Source organism: Oenanthe melanoleuca, chromosome 3 (genome assembly GCF_029582105.1).
Source record: "Oenanthe melanoleuca isolate GR-GAL-2019-014 chromosome 3, OMel1.0, whole genome shotgun sequence".
NCBI lineage: Eukaryota > Metazoa > Chordata > Aves > Passeriformes > Muscicapidae > Oenanthe > Oenanthe melanoleuca.
The window spans coordinates 8,396,926-8,419,060 of NC_079336.1; the positions used below are offsets into that span (position 1 = coordinate 8,396,926).

The following is a 22,135-nucleotide window of genomic DNA, read 5'->3' on the forward strand; positions in this document are numbered from 1 at the left end:
CACAATGTGTTTTAGAAACAAAATTTAAACCCAAATCAGTTTAATAGGCTCAGTTAAAGTTTGAGTGTTAAATGAGTTTTATATTCAATTCTATACATGTTACAATTCCACAGTTGCTGAGGCTCCTCAATGGCAGTGCATGGGAAGCTGAAAAGATCTTGACTTTGGGTAAACACTACTGAGCAACAAGCAAAACTTCAGTGGCTTGTTAACATTATTCTCATGCTAAATCCAAACCATGGCACTGCACCAGATACTAAAGAAGAAAATTAACTCTATCCCAGCCAAAACCAGGACACTGGGTAACAGAGCAGTATAAAACTGTCACAGCAGACTGGTGCACTCGTCACCTGCATGCTTATGGGCTGAGTCATAGCTTTTGTAACCTTTCCTTAGCCATGCAACCTGATATTAATTCAGCCAGCTTCAACCTCAGCCTAAACAATCACGTGAAGGCAGTGAGGAGACAGGCAAAAAAGGGAAATTGCTAACTCTGAATGCTGGGCACTCCAGAGCTCCTTTTATCTGCAGTGCTACAGTGAACAAGTAAATAGATTTTAGGAAATAGTCAAAGCCTTTATGTTTGCATGTAGAAATGGATCAAATGCTATGAACAAAATGCTATCTTTGTGCAGTCTCTTTGGTACAATCATACTAAGAAAAAGTCATTTTTGCATATCACAGCACATGTTGGGGCAGCTGTGGATACAAAAGTAAACAAAAAATGTCGCTTTTTGGAAGTAAAAATAAAAGTCTGTATTGATTTATTGTAGTTGTGATTGGTATAAGCCAAGGACAGAAACCAGAATGGTAAAATCAAACAAATGCTTTCTTTCTGGTGTCTCCAACACCAATGAATCCAATGAAAGGATTTTTTACAGGAAATATCTATGAAATGGCATACTTTTAAATGTCATCAGAAAAAATCCTGATTACAAGAAAGATACCTCCCTTATTGGAAAATGCAAGCCATCATACATCAGTGGTTACCATTTGGCTGAGCTGGTGTTAGGAGTTACATGATCTCAGTGCACCCTGGGAAATGTAATCCAGCTATTAAGTCCAAGAGAGAAAGGGTATGAAGAAATATGAGACTTTAAAGATAACTACCATGATATATGGTAAAATAGTAACATTGCAGGGTCATATAAATTACTGCTTAGCTAAGCCAAAATTTGATTTTTGATTCGACAAGCTAAGGAAAAATATTTAAATCTGTGAATGTCAAAACATTTCAATTAAATCAGATATATAAAAATTAAATTTACTGAACAAAATGTTCTTAAATATTTCCATAGTCAATTTTTACTACAGTTAGCTTTGATAAATATGAATAGAGAAAGAATTCAAACTACTAGAATTTCTCGTGACATAAACCCTGTCTTTTTTGCCAATACACATAATCCTAAAAAGGACGGGTTGTTTGCAGTTAATCAAGTTTTTCTTCTTCATAGGTTTATCTTCTTCACTCAGATAAAATTTATCATCTCATTTTCATATTTTTGCTGTTATTAGCCAACAAAAATTGAATCTAAAAATACAGAAAAAAAATAATTATACAGAGTTTTCTTTCAACAGAGGCATGACCTGTTTTACCTGAATATCGTAAGTCAAAGTAAAATATCTTTTAAAAGGCATATGACAAATTTTGTTCCAAAGAAAAAAAAAATCACTTTCAATCTCCTGCCAGTAGTTGCACAATATTCTCATTTTCTCAAGTATCCATATTCTTGAGATTCTCAACACCTATACTAAAGCACAATGCAGTAATAATTTCTTCCATCTCTAATTTATGCATTGTAATCACTTGTGTAGATGTAGTACATTGATTTGAATACATTGCTAGAGTCTCTAGATGGGGGATTTTGCACTTAAAACTCTTAAGGAAAAGACCAGTGAACTGGAAGAGTGGCTTATCTCCAGCTCAGTCTCCAGATAAGGCTGGGGGCAGCGTGCCAGTGTTTGAGGACTGAGTGCTAGCACAGTGCTTTGATCTGCCCTCTCAGCAGAGGCAGGCATGGGCAGACATGAGAGACACAAGAGCTGTAGATGTGCTACAAACAGTGGGTGCACCTGAGAATGATGGCACAGGAATTAGAGCTTCTCCCCTCAAAAGGTGGCAGGACCAGGGGCACAGCTTAGGTGCATCTACACCAAAGCACACAATGTCAAACAGGAGGAGCTGGAAGCTGTTGTGCACAGGGATTCTGTGACACAGTGAACATCATGGGAGCATGGTGGGGTGACTTCAATTACTGCATCCACATACTGGAGGGCTCTAAACCCTTCAGAAGGGGCAGGCAAGGAAGAAGAGGCACTTGGGTAGCCCTGTATTTTAGGAGTGTTTGGATTCATCATGAAATCATGGAGTTCACAAAATGATAGTTTTCAATTCTCAGAGGAGGAAGGATGGAGAGCTAGCAGGAATGCTCCCTGAGCCATTGTCAATCATTTATGAACAGCCCTGACTAACTGGAGAATCCCCAGTTTACTAGAGGTTAGCTCGATGATCTTAGAGGGTTTTTTCCAACCTAGATATTTCTGTGACTATCAGTAACCAGAGCAGGGCATGGTGTGGAGCACAGTGAGGATCTGGGACTCTCACCTTTGCACCTTTGGCAATTTGCTCTGAGCTTTCTAAACTGTTTGACTCAGCTGCTTGCTACAGACTATATAAATGGAGGTCCAAGTCAGAATGCTCACTCTCCCTCTGAGGCAGCAGGGAAGGCTTGAGGAGGGAAGAACAAGGAGGAAAGGAAAGAGCAGCAAGAGGAACCGGGGCTCACCATGGGCCCTGTGCAGCTCTTGCTGCTCTCCCTGCTGCTCAGCAGTGGTGCTCTCACACGTAAGTACTCTCCTGTATGGCAGTGCTCTTTACTGCTTCAGTTATGAGCCCATTAAAACAACAGTACTGGAAAAGAAGTCAAAAGGACCATGGCTTATAGAATTAGAAAGGTTCAGTGTAGTAAAGATGTAATTTCTTCCCTTCATAGGAGTGGGCAGTCATAGGAGGATCCCAGTGTAGAAAAGTCATGAATGTTGCTGGTGGCTCTTGAAGAGATTTAATGTATTTTGCAACTTGTAAGGCATTCACTGTTTTTCTGTAGCATTGTCTTTTTAAACCCTCATGGAGCTTTTGTAGCTTGGAGATACCATGCAGACTTGGTCCAGCTGTTGCTAACCTATTGTGCAGCAAATGTGAAGAGAGAGAGCAGTCAAGCAAATTATATTTGGCAGGCAATTTAAATTCAATTTTGTATTGAAGGGATGCAGTCATCAGTAAAAGAAGTAGGCCAGTGAGGGTTTTTTTCCTAAGATGAGAAAAGACAACTGAGATCAATATGATGCTGTGGATTGTGAGCTATCCTGGCCTCCCAAGAAGTGGCTTTTCAGAATACAGCTCTATAGTGTTACCTGAGGCTTCAGGGAGCTTAAGGAGAAAAGTGAATCTAGAGGTAGTTATGGAGGTCTGGTTTTATATGAAGATTTAATTCATCACTGTTGAACTAATCTAATGATCTATTCATCTTTGTTGAACTGATATTCTGTTCCTGACTGACATTACACAAATATATTGCTATAAAATGTACCTTGTTTCTAATTGTTAATAATATTATTAATTTTATTTTAATAGCAGTAGTAGTATTTCTGATACTATTGTTGTTACTGTGACTAATGTTACAGTCTATTTCTACAGAGTGGTCTACTTAGAATTTCCAGAATAAAAACTTGGAAAGTATGCAGAAAATTGTGAAAAGTGCTGGCCTTCATGTGTGTTATCCCACAGAATGATATAGCATCAAATACATGCAAAAAATTTAGTAGATTATGTTTATTTTATTTTATTTTATTTTATTTTATTTTATTTTATTTTATTTTATTTTATTTTATTTTATTTTATTTCAATAGAGTCATATGGAACGTATCTAAGACTGATTGGAGCAAATGATTCTTCTTAACTTGAATAGGCTTCCAACCAGCATTCTTTTCCTCCAAGGAACAAACTCTCAATATTCAGAAAATATTTACTGGCAGAAAATTTTAGTATTAACTTTCAAAGTTGTCGTTTTCTAAACATACAAAAACCAGAGTATAGCCACTCATTCATTTTGCAGTACTTTTGTGGGGTCAAATAGACTAGAATTTGAAAGTAAAATATGTTATATGCTATATGTTACATCTCATTTTACAAACTTTTTTGTAAACAGCTTTTCCAACTTTTAATGTTGTTTATTTGGGTTTTTTACAGAAGAAGAATCACCTGAAAGTGGAAATCCAGGATGCTCAAGTAAGTGATTTATTGCATTTCCTTTTGTTACCTTATGTCACTATTTTAACTGAATACATCTTTCAAAGCCTGAGTTTTCCTAATATTTTCTTCCTAAATAACTTAAATGAAAGTGATAGTAATAATCTTAAGTTATTCTTGCACTTATTATAAGTATTCAATTATTCATTAGGCTTGGTTCAAATAATTTTAAAACTTTCCTGAGATTGGACAAGCTGAGGTTAAGTTTCTGAACTTTCTTAAAATTCTCAATAAAAACTTCCCATTGGGTCTGTAGGTTTGTTTTTTGGTTGAGTTTTTAAAATTTATTTCTTAATTGTTATATGCAAATTCCTTAATCTAGAAATCCCTGGTTACCAAATGTGAAGCTTTAACATTCAGGTTATGTACACTACACTCCAGTGTGGACTGAAGCTCACATTTTATTTACCCTTCACAGCTGCTGCTAAGCCCACAGAATTGCATTTACTATCTAACTAAATACCTGCAGAATAAATCATCAACTGTCAGCAAGGACAGCAATTTCTTTAAACAAGCCAAGAGTCAGGAAATGCTGACTTTATGCACTATCTTCCTAATGAACTCTGACTGGCCCTGACTGCTCGGTTAGATACATAATGTTCCACCACAGGGTCAAAGTACCCAATGAGTTTATTTGTTCTTAGTCTTCAGGCTTTTTTTTCCCTTTGTTGAGTGCTTTAGCACCATCTCCAGGCGATTTAGTTTACTTCAGATGTCTGAACCACCTCAAAGACTGCTCAACTTCATTGCCAATTTCTTGTTGATTTTTTGGATACAATTATTTATTTTTTATTTGTATTTCTAAGATTATAATTTCTCTATTCCTTTTTCATTAATTTCTGTTTAAAAGCAAGATATGAAGCAATAATTTTCACTTTATCAATGTAGATACTAGTGTTGTGAATTTTTCTGAGAACAGTTATAGACTAGGATAGCCAAAAGTGGCAGGGTTAGTGATGAATCTTTTAATAGCAGCTAATTTTAGGGTTAAATAGATAATTTAAGTTTTCAAAAATTTTTAAGATGTTGATTACTGTATGGCAGTTAGTTATAATTGCAATAATTCTGTTTAGTAATTGCATGAAAATAATCTCAGCTAAAACATTATTAACATATTTAAAGCTTATAAAAGTGATTAGTGCAGTGAGGAAATAAGAGATTTATAGTACTAATTGGTTTTCCTCCTCTGTATGAAACGGTGTGATATAAAGAGCAATGTTAACATTGCCATTGGCTTCTGACATGACAAAGATTTGATAAAAGAAGTGTAAGCTGCATTCCTGCAGGCATAGGCAGACAAAGTCCTACAAATTTGATGGTGGGAATTTGGGTTTACATGGGGATTGCCTATCTTTGCTTTTTTTATAAAAGTAGATCAGGACTGTATATGGTCAGAAATGACCACAGAGGAGCAATTTAGGAAATTGCCTTTCATTCAGGATCACAACAGAATCAGTTCCAGTGAGTTGCTCAGACTGAACCAGACACTAATTTCTGCTTCAGATTGATCTAGACTGCTCCAACACAGGCACTTCAGTTTTAGTGGGAGTGAATTGTGATTGAGGATATTGTTTGGCTTATGTCACTCATTCCAGACACCAAAGGAATATCTTATATCCCTGTATTTGACATGGAGACTATTTTTTTTCTTTATATTTCTATTACTACATTCATTCCTGCTTGCCGGTTTTGAAATTACAGATTACTGGGTCTGAGGGCAGTAGGGAGAGGTTAAATACAGATTAAATTCATTCTTTTGAGGAAGCCTATTAGGTTTTAGGGCTTCCTTTGATAGAAAGAGAAACACCTCTGGAAATACTCCCTCTCATAATTTAGCTTTCTCTTGTTCTGGATGTTCTTCATGTAACTAAAGCTTATATCCATTAAAAATAATCTACTCTAGTAAAATTTTCTGGTTTTATAAGAATTAGAATAAATCATATTTCAGAGAGTCTGGGGCAGAAAGTTCCTCCATAAACTTGGGTGAAATTGTATTGAGGAGAAGTAGTTTAGGTGTTCTGTCTGCTTCTATGTTTTTTTGCTTTTAGTCATGTGACTGGTAATGCAGATCCTTGTATTTGCATTATGATGGAAAAAGCTGAGCTGAAAGGAATCTTCTTATTGCCAATTTGAAAATTACAATTTGATTGGCTCAATTAAAAACCCATATGGCTTTTTAAAGCTATAATAATTTTTAATAATCAATATTTTAAAAATAATTTTAAAAACAGTTTCATACATCAGGTTTTCCCCTGTTTTTCTCATTTGCTTTTTGGCCATGATTTGCAGGACTGGTGGGGGTCACACTGTCAGATGCATCTGAGCAGTGAACTCCAAAACTTATACTGCTCCCACAAGTTTTGTCCTATACTTCAGATGATATCTAACTGACGTGAAGGCATCATTTCTCTGTCTGAAAGATATTCTGTAAAAGGAAATAGTGGGAGCATGGGTCTTCAGGCTTCCTTTTTCTGGCTTTCATTTTAGTTACACAACACTAAGCACGCCCTTCAAGTATTATATATGTATATACCACCCAGGTCATAAAACCACTCTCCTCTTCCCATTTGCAGAGGATGCAACCAGATTTAAGCCCCTCAGAAAGTATGTTTATTCATATGAAGCAGAGACATCAAGTGGGGTCCCAGGAGCGACAGATTCTCGAAGCGGTTCAAAGATCACTTGCAAGGTAGGCAAAGAGGAGTAAATACACCCAGCTGGGGGCTGTGTACTTAACAACATGGGAGCTGGCAGCTGGGGAGCATCCTTCAATGATTTTCCAAACAAGATCACCCTTTTGAAGGGCAGATATGGAGAATCATGAAGACTAAGCCCTCCCTGTTCCAGACACAGGGCACTGAGGATGGCAGAAGTCCTTCATACCTCTTTGCCCATGCATTACAAACCCAGTCTGGTTGAAATTGTACATGAGAAGAGGGCAAGACCTGGTACTTCAGTTTTCCTTAGCTCCCAGGCTCAATCTACCAATGTCCATCAAACATTCTAGAAGCTGAATTAAAATAACTCATTGATGCCATGAAGATCACATGAGAGCCTGCAGATGCTAACTCAAGACAACACTAGGCCTGTGGGAGCAAAAGATTCCATAGGCCATTTAACTACCCAATGTTACCTTATCTTGCCCAAAACTTTCTCAACATGATGTTGGTTTTGAGGGGTTTTTCTCCTGAAATGGAATAACTGGGAAAAATATTTTTTTTTAGTTAGCACATACTGTTCTGATAGAGTCTAAACACACTGAGCAGTGTAACGACTCAAGTTTTCATACAGTTCTAATAATCAAAATTCCCAGAAACTAAGTTGCTCATGCTATTTGCTCATGCCATTTTCTCATGCTATTAGCCAAGCAAATAGTTCCCTTCTTATCTCCTCTGTGGAGTTACCTGAAGCTATTTAGAGCACTTTGGAGTCTTTCCCAACAGCTAGTGGCAGGGTGATCCTGACACTTCACAAAACCCAAGGAATTTTCAAAGCAGTAGCAGGGTGATCCTGGAAATGTGATAATGCTAAAAAGAATAAGATAATATTTGTGTTTTCAGGTTGAACTGGAGGTACCCCAGCTATGCCGCTTCACCCTGAGGACAATGCACTGCTCCCTGAGGGAGACATTTGGTGTTGACACTGAGGGAAGGGCTATTCTGAAAAAGTCCAAGAACTCTGAGGACTTTGCAAATGCCATGTCCAAGTAAGCAATATCAATTATCATCAATACTTGGGACCTTAACATGGAACAGGCTGCAGTATACACAGTCCACCCTGATTATGTTTTTCTAGGCATGGAACACATTTCATGATAACATGGTAGATTTACAAGCTGATTCCACAGCAAAACCCTCCCTCATACACTTTAGGGTTAACATAGCTCTCAACTGCCAGTAGGGAAGGGAATTTTGCATACACCATTTTCACCTGGAATGGTTTCTTCATTTCTATCCTCTACATCAGTTATTGGGTAGTGCCCTGAAAGATAATTGCAAATGTAATTATTGTTCCTTCTTGTAAGAACCTTCTCAAATGGCTGCACTCAGCTGGTTTAAGATAATTTTCCTTTGCTAACAGACTGTGCAATAGAAAGGCATTTGCGACTGAAGTCCAGATTTGCAATCCCAAGCTCTAGCAGCCTGTGTAGCTAATCTTTTCCTTACTTATCTGCTTTTGAACTAATTTCTTCTACTCCCTCCACCCAGCTAGTCTCTAGTGCTTGTCAGTGCATATTTTAGTCATGCACCTTCATGATTCATTCAGTGCCTCTAGTCATCTTGTCTCACATCTATACATCTCAAACCAACTAAAGACAGTGTTAAAATGTTTTGCAGAAAACAATTAAGGTTTCATTTAAAGACTCTGATGAGTAGAGAATCCTTCCCATCATTTTGTGGCCTATTGCAGTAGTTAATAATTACTTCCTTCTAAAAATTTATTTATCTTCTCTCCGAATTTATGCAATTCCAACTTTCATCCATTGCTCTTGGTATTTGCTTGCCTTTAGATGACGTAATCTGGTGAAATCAAAATGTCCTTGGTTAGGATTTTACTGCTTCACAAGTAATACTTTCTGTTAGTAAGCAGTGAATAGTAAATAATGATAGACCAAGATAAACGTGATGCTTTATCCTAGCCCAGCAAGATAACATGTTCTGTGTGGTTTTAATACAATTTCATACTAATGTTGTTTTTCTGGGGGGCAGGAATGAGCTAAAATTCAGCATTCAGGATGGGACAAAAGTCAAGCTGTATCCAGAGAAGGAAGAGCCTCTGAATGTACTGAATCTCAAGAGAGGCATCATCTCAGCTCTCCTTGTGCCAACAGAAACAGTGGAAAACATGAAAACAATTCCAATGGTAGGTCTTTTGTAAGCATTCATTTTACTCTGTTAACCAATGGAAAAAATCTCACCTAGACAGAGCTGTTCCTGGACATCATTTTCAAAAGGCCTGGACATTCAGATCAGTGCCTTTCAAGCAGATCAGAACTTGTCTGACAACATGAGCAAAGGCACTGACTTCTTTCTTCTTTCCAGGATACTGTGTACGGAAAGTGTGACAGTGAAGTTGAATTCAAATCCAGAAAAGGAATTGTTGCAGAAGATATTTCAATTACCAGGTACCTGAAAGGCTGTGACAACTTCAGTCCCATAAGGGATCACGTCAGCCCTATTGCCATTGTGAAAGGACTAGTAAGTATGCCATTAAAAATTATATAATGTGACATTTTTCACACCAGCACTTGAAATGATAAACAGCCACTACCATGGCTACGTTTATGTTTCTTTTAAAATATATTTTTTCTGCACCTTCCACTGGATCAGACTGCATTATTGTTGGCTGTCAATACAGAAAAACAGATGCAGAGCAAGAGTGCAATCACTTTCTTTCATTTTCTTCTCTATTTTAAAGGAGAGCTTTTCATATATGGAGTTAGTACTATTGATTATTCAATAACCCATCAGACCATAGCAAAATTTTTAGTTTTGTGGGTCAAAATTTTCAAAATTACAATTTTATCTAAAACATGTAGTCCTCCAAAACTCTAAAGTGTATGTGATGTCCAGGAGGAGACGTCTCTAGATGCCCTGAAGTAAGTGGTTTGACAAAATGTTCAGGCTACCTGTTAATCCACAATGATCAGATGCATTAATATTGACAGATTTCTTTCTGATATGATGGCACCTATGCTTTTGTGTGTTTTAATTTAAAAAAAAAAAAAGGTTTCCTATAATGCTGAAAACACATTTTATAATTTCTGCCACTTCTACAGCTTTTTGTAGTAGTCTTTAAAATTTGTGTCATGAGACTAAAATTAAAGAGGACATCATGGTTGTTACAAGGAGACTGAACTATTCCAAAAATTACAAATTGGTTTTATGAAGGAGCCTTTGTTGTAGGCAGCAGGGAATCAGTCATGAAGTAACTTGTAACCCAAACACCTCAATAGGGCCTGAGGGAACATTTCAGTGGGAATTTTGCCTGAGAAGAGACTTAAGTCCAAAGATTGTTACTGGCACAATTTTGTCTTTGTCTGAGAATTATTCCAGTTATGCACCTTCATTTCCAATATGTAAATGTTAATCTTACAGTAAAACTGTGTCAACCTTTAAAATTATGGTTGTTTCCCATTCTACTCAGGAAGCTGACTGCCAAACTATTTCCTTTACAGAACAGCCCATTATCTAGCCTTCTGAAGAGCACTCAGTTCTGTCATTACAATATTGATGCAAAGAAAAGGCACATAAGAGATGCTGTCTGCAGTGAAAAACACCTGTTCCTCCCTTCCTCATACAAGTAGGTTGCTCACTATTTATCATTACTCTTGATTTATAAATATCCTTTTTAAATGGTGGTGTATCACATTCTGCCCTGACTTCATCCCTAAATAGACATTTTGTTTTTTAGAAGGCAGGAGGCCTGTCAAGACCTTGTAAAGGCACTTGGACATAACTAAAACACTGAATTTTTCTTTCTTTTTTTCCTAGAAATCGCTATGGCATCATGACAGAGGTCAACCAGACTCTGAAGCTTGAAGACACCCCAAAGATCACTAACAAAAATTTTGATGGAGGTATAGCTGCATTTCTCAATATTATAAATAAAGAGACAAAATATGAATATAGGCACAATTTTTATAGTGATTTTTTTGTAGTGAATTAATTAAAGATGAGGGGACCAAATAAATTCACCATTTTAAACAAAATTTTGTCAACTTAGTAAGGAAAAGTTTGAGTATAAAATGGGAAAACCTGAGAAGTTTATAAACACCACTAATTTTAAATAATCTTTATGTTTTCATTTTAATTTCGAAAGTATTCTTTATAATTGAAAATGTATAATTTGCTTGAAAAGTAATTTTAATCTTATTGGAAATTAGTTTAATGAACTCTTTTCAGCTGCCCATAATTTCTTATGCATCTTTTAGCTGCGGTGCCAAATGTAAACAATCCATTATTCTTATTATATATTTTGTTCTGAAATGCACTTTTCTGGCATGCAGTTGTTGATCCCAGTCATAAAATATTTCTTATAACATATTTTTTATAAAAGTTGAAAAAGCAAACTATGCTAATATGAGTGATGTTGAAGAATAATCTTCATGAAAATATAAAAGAATGTATGCAAATATTCAATTTTTGGGACAATTTTATTAAATTCCATGCCATTATTTTAGTAAGCTGTTCAGCTGTTAAACTTCAATAGTTATCATATGAAATGATGTACAGGTTTTGTATTTACACTGAATGTATGACAGAAGATAAAAACTGACATAGCTCAAAAGAAGACAAAGAATTCAAAAGGACAAAAAAGACATTAAAAATGCAATTTTTTCCAATTTCTAGATGCACTGGAAGAGAAGGGACTTGCACTGGAAAGTACAGATGCCAAACTGCTCAGGCAGGGAGATGCTGTTCTGAAAACCCTGCAGGAAATGCAGAAACTGGCAGCCTCCCAGGAGAACCAGCAGAGAGCAAGAGGCTTTTACAGATTTGTTTCTGGGCTGAGAAGTTTGCATAACAGCACTCTTGGCTCTCTTGTTCCCAAGATGATGGAAACCTCAAGGTACATCTCAGCAGTTCAAGTGCAAGAGCACCACACACCAGTGCCATGGCAAAACCATGCTATAGCTGATGATTTCCTGCAAATGCTTTTAAATTAGAGGTGTAGTTGATCTAATGAGTGGCTTTCAGAAAGATAAGTGTTATGAGAACTGTACAGAGAAGGAAACAAGGAAGGGACTGTCAAGGTGTGTGTACCTGACACAATCCTTTGGATGCGTTTTTATAGCCAAGTATCTTTCATGCAGCTTTGCTCAAGGACAATGGCTGTAATTCCAAACTCCCAAGTGTGACTTACAGCAGAGAACACAGTTTTGAGTGTGAGACTTTGGCAGACATGGAAGAGTGCTATTGTTTGGTCTGACCCTGCCCTCCACTCCCACCCCTACTCTTTTGTCCGAGACAGTGTACATCTACTTTATGTTCTCCATCTGAAAGGAACTAGAGCCTCAGTCTGGGTCAATACATTAGATGAGAATACTTAAAGATATGGAAAAGTAAAGGAAAAAATAGATATGTCCACGTAATGATCATATCATTAACACTTACTTGTTCTAATTTGGTTATTAATATAACTTATAAAACCAAGAAGCTTTTTTTTGGATAAGAAACTGCATAATTTGCTTTCAGCCACAAAAGTGTACATCATTTATATTAAAAATCTGCCATATGTTTGTTTCAAACAGTCAACATGCAATAATAACCGCAAGCAGGGAATCAATTAATAAAAATCATCCCTTCTCCTTTCAGCTCCATCACCATTCAGGCCCTGGCCCAGTGTGGAACTCCAGAGTGCTACAGTGCAATCCTCCAAATCCTGAGAACTGGAAATGTGAACCCACTCGTGGCAGACCTGGTCACATACACCCTGGGGCTGTTGCCTTCTCCAACTCCACAGAGAATACGGGAGATTCTCAACATGGCCCAGTATCAGCCAAGCAGAGCTTCATTTTATGGCTTGAGTCATTCTGTGACTAAGTAAGCAATGATAGTGTGCAATTGTACAGAATTGCAGAGCTTAGAGTAACCTAGGAATGTTCACTTTTGCAGGATATTTTTATTTGCATGCATTTGCTCTTTAGGAATAAAATATAGACATTCCCAATTTCCTTTTCTGTTTCTGATGTGTTTATATATTTCTGTAGGTTCTACAATGAGAAGAAGATTGTGACAGAGGAAATAGCAGATGTTGCAGACTTCATGGTATCACTGCTGGGCACTGATTGTTCTGGGGAAGATGAACTCACATACCTCACACTTCGGGTACTTTTCTTTCCTTCTTTCCTTATGCAGGCTATTATTTTTTATTCTATATCAATCATATATCATATCATATCATATCATATCATATCATATCATATCATATCATGTATCATATATATTATTATATTATATTATATTATATTATATTATATTATATTATATTATATTATATTATATTATATTATATTATATTATCACATATATTACTCTACTTCTCTTGGTGGAGAGGAAGTTTTAATCATCTTTCTGTGTTTTCTTCACTGCCAGGCTATTGGAAACATGGGTGCAGTGATGGAGAAAGCTAAACCCAGTGTGAAATCTTCTCTGAAGACATGTATCAGAAATGAAGCTGCATCACTTTCAGTTCAGAAAGCAGCCATCCAGGCATTCAGGAAAATGACAATTACTGAAGAGGTAAATTGGTTGCACAAACCAGGATAAACTGTTCTCAGTTCACCTTGACTGTTCACAGGAGTTACTGAATATGCAAAGCTATTCCCATTATTTCAATTCTGCTATCTCCCTTTTAGCTGTCTGCAGAACCCTTTAGTACACATAGCTGGGAAGCCTCCTGGCTTAGTGGGTGTTGCTCTTTTAAGATGCAGTTTGTTTTTATAGATAGTCTCAGTTTAAATGAGAAGTTCTGATCTGTTCCTTTTAGTGTCTTAAATTGAGTTCTGCTTATATAAAGGTGTTGTAAACTAATTAATTACCCCACACTTAAATGTATTTAAGTGAGAAAAAAATCATGTCCCTATTTTATACTGGCATTTTGTTGTCATTGTTAACAGTACTGGGTAGATGTGTGTTTACAATGCAGTGACATTACAGCATCTCTTGCAGAACAGGTATCATTATACAGAGCATTTCTGCTCTGTATGGTGAGATAGTTTCAATATTAAAAAATTCCTTCTCTAAAACCTATATCCTTAGATTCAGTTTAATCCATTTAAATTTTTTAATTATTACTTAATTTTAAACTATTCTTTTAATTTTCCTGCAGCATTAGATTTTGATCACCTTTTTCTCAATTGAACTATCTTTTTTCCAAATTTTTACAATTTGTTTGCACATATGATTCCCATTGATCATCATAATTCTTAAGTAAAATGTAATCCAAATGTATAGGATGATAAAAAAGAAAGGATTTAGAAAAAAAAAAATAAAGCAAACCAACCTAAAAAGATAAGGGAAAAAAAGAGGGGAAAAATAAATTAAAAATACACAACAATAAAGGATAAGAGAAACTATTTGCAAGATCATTTAGTGACAGAACAAGGGGAAATGGGTTCAAATTAAAAAAAGAGTAGGTTTAGATTAGACATTAGAGAGAAATTCTTTACTGTGAGGGTGGTGAGGTCCCACTCAGGACATCAGCACAGGCTGCTCAGAGAAGCTGTGGATGCCCCATCCCTGGAAGTGTCCAAGGCCAGTTTGGATGGGGCTTTGAGCAGCCTGGTCCAGTGAAAGGTTTCCCTGCCCGTGGCAGAGGAATTGGACCTAGATGGTCTTTAAAGTCCCTTCCAACTGAAATGATTCTGTGATCCTCTGATTCTATGAAGATCAGTTTTAATAAAGCCATAACTTCTGTGATGTTTTCTAGCAAAATAAAATTTAGTAAAATAACTTCAAATAAACTGCTGTGATAGGCTGTAGAAATAAGGTCCAAAAATAAGTATGCAGTCAGTAAAGACTTGGTCTCAATGATCCTTATGGATCCCTGCCAATAAAGAATATTCTGTGATTATTTCACCCTATATATTCCCAAAAGGATTTAGCAATATCATCCATGAGCCAGTTCATCAGTACATTTCTTCTATTTACATAGGATCGTTCAGCACTTCTCAAAGCATTCCAAGAATTGGATGCACCCACAGACAAACGTCTAGCATCCTATCTCCTAGTGATGAAAAATCCTTCCCCAAGTGATCTTGCCAAGATTTTGAGAGTCCTCACAAAGGAGAAGAGTGAGCAAGTGAAAAGCTTTGTTGCCTCACACATTGCTAACATCCTGGACTCTAAAGAACTGGGCATCGAAGAGTAAGTGAAATTTATATGTACATTGGTCTCATTGAAAGAAAAAAGTTTTGACCACAGTTGCAGTAGTAGTTATCTAGCAGTGGAGTTTTTGATTGTTTTTTCTATTTATTTGAACAAGCACATCAGCTGAGTAAACTGGCTGTGTCAGAACAGTGCCAGATTATAGTCTTTCCATGAATCTTATGTTTACTGTTAAATATGTGCAGAGAGCTATCCATTAGCAATCAGCACAGCTGTATGAATGTCTGCAAGTGGCATAAAAATTCCCTTAACTAAGACTAAATGGGTGTTTGGAATATATACTAATCATATTTTAATTGCTATCCTCTTCCCTAGTCTAAAAAGCCGAGTTGAAGAAGCTCTGAAAGGAAATCAGCTCCCAACAGCCAAAGATTTCAGAAAATTCTCACAAAATTACCAGATTTCAGAAAGACTTTCCGTACCTGGAATTGACCCCATCTCTGCCAAAGTAGAAGGAAATGTGGTATTTGATCCAAGCAGCTATATTCCTAAAGAGACCATGCTGAAAACCACCCTGCATGCCTATGGATTTGACCCAAGTGATGTCTTTGAGGTACAACAATTTTGAAAAACATTTGCTAGTATTCAGCTGCCTTCTTTCTCATTTCTGTTTTCTTATAACAACTTTCTGTGAATAATGTATTTTTTTACAAGCCTTGGGAGAAATCTAAAGGTCACTGTGACTACAAGGGGACTTTGATTTGGTCTCAATGGGCTTTAGGGCAAGCCATCCATTATGTGATGTCACTTGCCACTGACTAGATGGACGACCCTGTTGAAGTTATTAAAGGGCTCAGGGTAAAATGAACCCATCTGTAACAAGTTGACTTTGTGCTAATGAATCATTACTGGCACTCTGAAGTACTTATAGTAGATTTTAAGTGAGATCCAACCTATGCACAGGTTTTTTATTGAACCTCTACACAGAGGTAAAATGAATTATAAGACATAGTGTTCCATACCTTCCCTTAAGAGTCATAGGCTTCTAGATGCACTTTAAATGCTTTTTTTGCTCCCCAGAAAGTCTGTTTGTTGTAAAGTTCCAAAGAAAAGGGCGCAACTGTCTCAGTTATACGTTGTCCTTTCTGTTCATTTCAGCTTGGCTTGGATGGAAAGGGATTTGAACCAACACTGGAAGCATTGTTTGGAGAGAAGGGATTTTTCCCAGACACTGCAACCAAGGCCTTGTATTGGGTTGATGGCAAAGTGCCAGAGCGAGTTTCCAAGGCACTTTTTGACTATTTTGGTTACTCACAGGATGGCAAGCAGGAGCAGGTACAGCTTGAAAGCATTCTCTGTGCAGCACAGCATTCCTATTTTTACACAATAATTGCAGCACTTACTGCTTTACTCTATACATTCCTTCTCCTCTCTGGTGAGACAAACAGAAATCCTTAATGCCACTTAACTGTATTTGGAGGGATCTTTGGAGAAAAATCTGTAAGTGCATGTGCAGAATATCTGGCATTCACTAAGTACCTGTTCTAGATATATGACCTTACATACTTACAGATATATATATATATATATATATATACCATACACACTATATACTGTTTTATTGCTTTCTGACTGAATTTTCAGGATATCACAAAAGGAATAATACTTAACCTTGAAAAACTGATAAAAGAATTGGGCAGCAAAGAGGCTCCAGAAGGAAGAGCATATCTAAGGATCCTGGGAGAAGAGCTTGGGTACCTGAAACTCAATGATTTTAAACTGCTGGGAAGCTTGATTTTAAAGAGTGTTAAAACTCTTCAGACTGTTCCTGAAATGGTATGTTTCTGATGCAGCAATGTCCATTATCCACTTTTTTTTCACCCAGATGTTTTTTAAGATTTAGATTGTATTTAACTATTATGTAAAAATATTTGATGCTAGCATGAAAATAAAATTATTTGAAATAAAATATCCAGATCTATGTTAAAGGACTCTGAGAAATCTATGAAGACTCCTCAATAACCAAATGGAGTCCTCCTAGTGGACTGGTGAGGAGAAGGAAAAAGGGAAAGTTCAGATCATATTGTATTATCAAGAAACCTACTGGAACAACTCCCAAAACTTTAGTACTGGCTATTCAGTTACATGAGTAAATTTTTAATTATGGTAATATGGGTTAATATTAAAAATTTCATCCTTGTCATGTTAAAAAGAAAATATGTAGTAGTTGTTAAGAATATTTGGTAATAGCCTTCTTTTACTGAAGTATCTAAACCAGTTCACCTTTGTATGTGTGTGGCATGTTTGTATGTATGTATGTGAGTGTTAGGGTAGAATGTATCAAGGCTGGTATTCATTTAAAGTTCAGATTTTGCTGACCGTCTTTTGTATATTTTTTGAAACAATGAATCTGTGGAAATTAGATTCTCTCCTTATGAAATTAATTTTTGGATTAGAGAGTTGCAATCATTCTCTGATCAGTTTGAAAAGTTCAAAATGTGCATATTCCAAAATGAGGATTTGTTAGTGTTCATTTCCTTGTTTGATTGACAGATTGCACAAGCCATCTCAAAAGGTATTGACAGGGATCTATTTGTTCACTACATATTCATGGACAATGAGTTCGAGCTTCCAACTGGAGCAGGTTTGCAACTGAAATTTGCCTTATCTGGAATAGCAACACCTGGGGCAAGAGTAGCTGCAAAGCTTCATCAAAAAAACGTAAGTCGCAATAATTGTCTATATTTTTTCTCCTCCTATTAATCTATATTTTCATTTATGGATAAAACTGTAACACCAGAAATATTTTTTTCACCTGAGAGGAAACATCTTAAAATTGTAGCAAGGAAAAAGCATATGGCAAAAAATTAGTTACCCATTTTAAATTTTAAAAATATAAAAAAATAAAAAAAAGAAAATCTATTCCTTTTTACAGTTCTAATGACTACCTTGCTCTAACCTAGTCAGTACTTCATAAGAATTCCTTAGTAGTTTCAGTTCATCTAAACTTTTAATTTTCTACCATATCCAAGACCTAAATAAAAAACAAGATCCTCAAATTTAGTACTTGTTGCCCTTTAGTTAGCTTTGGAATCTTTTCCAGAATTTTGCATCTTGTCCCTTCTTTCTTAATGGCCAAAGCAAAAGCTTGAAAATAAGCTGGTTTGCATTAAGAGAAATTCAAATCTTGGATCTATTACTTTATTTTTGTGAAACAGTTTGATCATTGTCTTTGAAAACTGCTGGTTTTTTTCTTATAATGGAAAACTGGCTCTTGTCTTCAGATTTAAAAAATACATGCAAGTAGTTCCATGTACAAAATCTTTCTGAAGTTTGAGTATTTTTATGTTAAAGGAGGCAGGGATCCTTGGGGTTATCATCTTGCTGTTTTTTTTTTTTTTATATTACAGTTACCAATTATATGGGCCATTTGATTATGTTACTTGGGAATTAGACTTTTTGAATAGCAAAATCAATTCTATAAAACTTACCTCTGTATTATCAGGAGTGGTATGGGTTTTTTTGTATAAGAAGTGTATTGGGCAAATAAATATCCCATTTTGCTTTTATTAAATAGATGCAAGCAGATCTCATTGCTAAACCTTCAGTAGCAGTTGAGTTTGTGACACACCTGGGAATAAACCTGCCTGAATTTGCTGGAAGTGGTGTGGAGATGAATTCTAATATATTCCATGAATCTGGAATTGAAGCACATGTTAGTGTAAAGGCTGGACAATTGAAATTCAGCATTCCTGCTCCAAAGGCTTCAGTAAAACTCCTCAGTATCAGGTAATAAGAACTGAATGAGAACTTTCAGGGCTATGTTCCTCCTTGTCTTCTTGATTTTTATTGTGGTGGAATTGAAAGGCTAGGGCAGGCATGGAGAAATTTTCAGTTCAGAAAAATCCCAGACATTGTAAAACTGAGATAATTTCTTTTGTAAGACAAATAAATATGCCAGATAAGTGATGACTTGGAGTCATGGCTTACAGACTATTTGTCACTATTTTTAAAATTTTATACAAGACTCTTAAAATTTCCATTATATTCTTTTCTTTCACATAAAATTATTATAATAACAGTATGTATTTTAAATTGAATTTAAATGAGGTACTTACATTAATTTTAGAGAGAGCAAAAGGCTCAATACATTAAATTATAATTGTCAATATTAACACCTGTATCTTTTAAAGCCAAATGTTGTTTCAGTTAGCCCCTATATTAATAATCAAGTTTTATTCATAAGTCACTGTGCTAGTAGGATGTCTGAGCACCTGTCCTGGGAATAAATGACTGACTTTTCTTTTCCAGCAATACTCTGCATTTGGTGTCTCCAGCCAAAACTGAAGAAATTCCAACTGTGATAGAGAAACAAACAATCTCAACTTCTTGCAAGCCTTTCATTCCTGGTCTAAATTTCTGCACCAAAGTATTGTACCCTAATTCCACTGACACAGAGGCAGTTCCATATTTTCCATTGACTGGAGAATCCAGGTGAGTCATGTAAACTTAAACTGGGTTTATTTTGTGCTGACTGCCTTCCCTCTTAGTCTCCAGTAGTCTCTCACATCAAGCTTACCTTTAAAAATCTTTCAAAATTTACTGGCAACAGCAGTTCAGAGAGCTGTTGAGAACTGTGTGGTTTCTTATGTTTGTGTTCATGTACAAAAAGGTTGTTCACCAGGCATTTGTTTTCTCCTTCTGCAGATTTGAGGTTGAATTAGTGTCCACAGGCGAAGTAAAGGAATATTCTGCAATTGCAAACTACGAACTGCAGAGAGAGGGAAATGACCAGATAGACACCTTAAAGTTTGCTATCCAGGCAGAAGGTAAGAGTTAAAAAAAAAAACAACTGTGTGGTTTTGCTCTGTTTTGAACTGTCATTTACCGGAAAAGACATTTTAGCTAATGAATCTTAACAGTATTTTTAACAGTGTAAGATAGAATATCATTTTCACATTCAAATAGGCTGATAATTTAACCACATTTCCTTTCAAGTATGCAATCCCAGTGCAAGATTTTCATGATGAGAGGCTGATTTTGTATTTTGCAAGATTTTAATAAATCTTGGTGAATGGAAGCAAGGAAGAGGAGATGTTCAGGGGGCCTGTATAATCAAGAGAAAATATATTTCTCATGAAACATGGAATGAAAGCCTACAAAACATGGCATCATCTATGGGATCATTTAAATAACAAAAGTATTTATGGGTTTGTGGGTCAGTCCTTCTTGTGTTTAGAAGATGAGAAGAAAAAAGATGACCCAGTTGCTAATCAGACTCATCAAAAGTTGTGTTAGATCTTTAGTGGGATATAATTTTCATCTGATCCTTTTTTGTTCTCCTTTTAAGAAAAGTCCAAGCAGATTCCATATTTGTGAATAACCAAAGCACATTATACTTTCTAGGTGTAAACCATCATGAGGCCACACTGACCTTCAGGTACAACAGAGGCAAAAAGATTTTGACCAGTGATGTACAGATTCCAGATGTTGATGTTGACTTTGGTACAAACTTCAGAATTACTGATGAATCCATTTCTGGGAAGAAAGCATACACCTTAGTCTTAGACATCAACAACAAGAAGATTACAGAGGTTACTCTTTCTGGCCAGATAAGGTAACTCATGAAAGCATTTAGAATTTGACAGCTACCTTTGAAAGTTTTTATTGGTTGTAAAATTGTCAGAAAATTTTATCTTGTTTTGGAGAAATTTCTTAAGTACAGAGACAGATAGAGTTGCCATTGAAACCCCATTTAAAAAACTTTAGTGTATTTTATTTGTAATACATCAAATACATGCATATAATACATTGATCTTTCCTACTATATATAGATATAGATATATAGATATAGATATATAGATATATAGATATATAGATATATAGATATATAGATATATAGATATATAGATATATAGATATATAGATATATAGATATATAGATATATAGATATATAGATATACAGATATATAGATATAATTTGTATTACAAGTTCCTTGAGGTAGTTCTTCGATGTTTGCACACACATGACTAGAAGAATGCATTGTACTACTGTTATTGCAGGTGTGATAATCCAAGGCTATAAACAAGGCAAGGTTTGTTCAGAGGGGTATTATCTTTTACTGGATATGCTTGGCGCAAAAAAAAGTTATTACATCTCCCCATGAAGAAATCTAATGGCACTCAGTAAGAAACAAAACCAAAAATAACTGAGAGCTTCCTGTAAAAATTCCCACGCTTCTCGATGAGAATATTTCCGGGCACATCTACAGGGGAGCTAACAAAAATGTTCAGCCTGCCAGGGTTTCTAAAATTGTCTGCCTCACAAGCCCATAGTGAAATGGGCTGATCACATTCTTTAATAAACCTCAATCTTCCATGGAATTCTGTGATCTTGATGGTGCCCCAGGGAGTCTTTGTCTTTGCTGTTCATGTAGAATTGCCTCTGATATCAGTGGGAGCTTTGGACAGATGTCAGGGACCTCAATTCCCTTTCATTTGCACTAACATAACATTAGAAGTTTGCTCGAGTCAACAAAGTTACAGAGATATAAAATAAATGTGAGTAAAGGAAAATGAAGCCCACTGGCATAATATATTTTGCCAAGTGTTTTGTTTTTATGTGATTCATGGCCACAGTCTGTATCCTGAGTAGAGAATTCAGCTTGAGTAAGGCATTTAGAATTTGGTTCAGCTACAGTTTTACCAGGACAGGTAGATATTTTCATCCTTGTAACTCTTATGAAATTAACACGGAGTCATCACTGTGTGTATCTGCACAGTAGCTTTACAATAGTCTACAACAGATTTTCCAATGCAACTAGCAGAAGCTGAAAATATTAATTGAATTAGAACAGTGTTTACAAGATTGATCCAATCTAATTTTTTTATAACACCTATTATGCCTTTGCTATAGATTTAAATGCTGAGATTGCTTCTGAAAAAACACAATTAAATATTTTTATTAATTTTTATTCATTTTTTCCTTTTACA

The 22,135-nt window shown here is 35.9% G+C and overlaps 1 protein-coding gene across 1 annotated transcript in view; it reads left to right on the plus strand.

Moving 5' to 3' along the window:
• Positions 1-2,700: 2,700 nt before the first annotated feature.
• Positions 2,701-22,135, plus strand: part of APOB (apolipoprotein B) — a 35,312-nt gene continuing 15,877 nt past the window's right edge. Inside the window, 21 exon segments of the mRNA XM_056488702.1 lie at positions 2,701-2,845; positions 4,250-4,288; positions 6,883-6,998; positions 7,870-8,015; positions 9,019-9,172; positions 9,352-9,507; positions 10,488-10,612; positions 10,804-10,889; positions 11,662-11,881; positions 12,628-12,855; positions 13,023-13,140; positions 13,408-13,554; positions 14,969-15,180; positions 15,517-15,754; positions 16,300-16,476; positions 16,786-16,977; positions 17,695-17,862; positions 18,719-18,930; positions 19,453-19,635; positions 19,849-19,970; positions 20,548-20,758. Coding sequence (XP_056344677.1) covers positions 2,788-2,845; positions 4,250-4,288; positions 6,883-6,998; positions 7,870-8,015; positions 9,019-9,172; positions 9,352-9,507; positions 10,488-10,612; positions 10,804-10,889; positions 11,662-11,881; positions 12,628-12,855; positions 13,023-13,140; positions 13,408-13,554; positions 14,969-15,180; positions 15,517-15,754; positions 16,300-16,476; positions 16,786-16,977; positions 17,695-17,862; positions 18,719-18,930; positions 19,453-19,635; positions 19,849-19,970; positions 20,548-20,758 — 3,308 coding nt within the window. The 5' untranslated portion in view covers positions 2,701-2,787.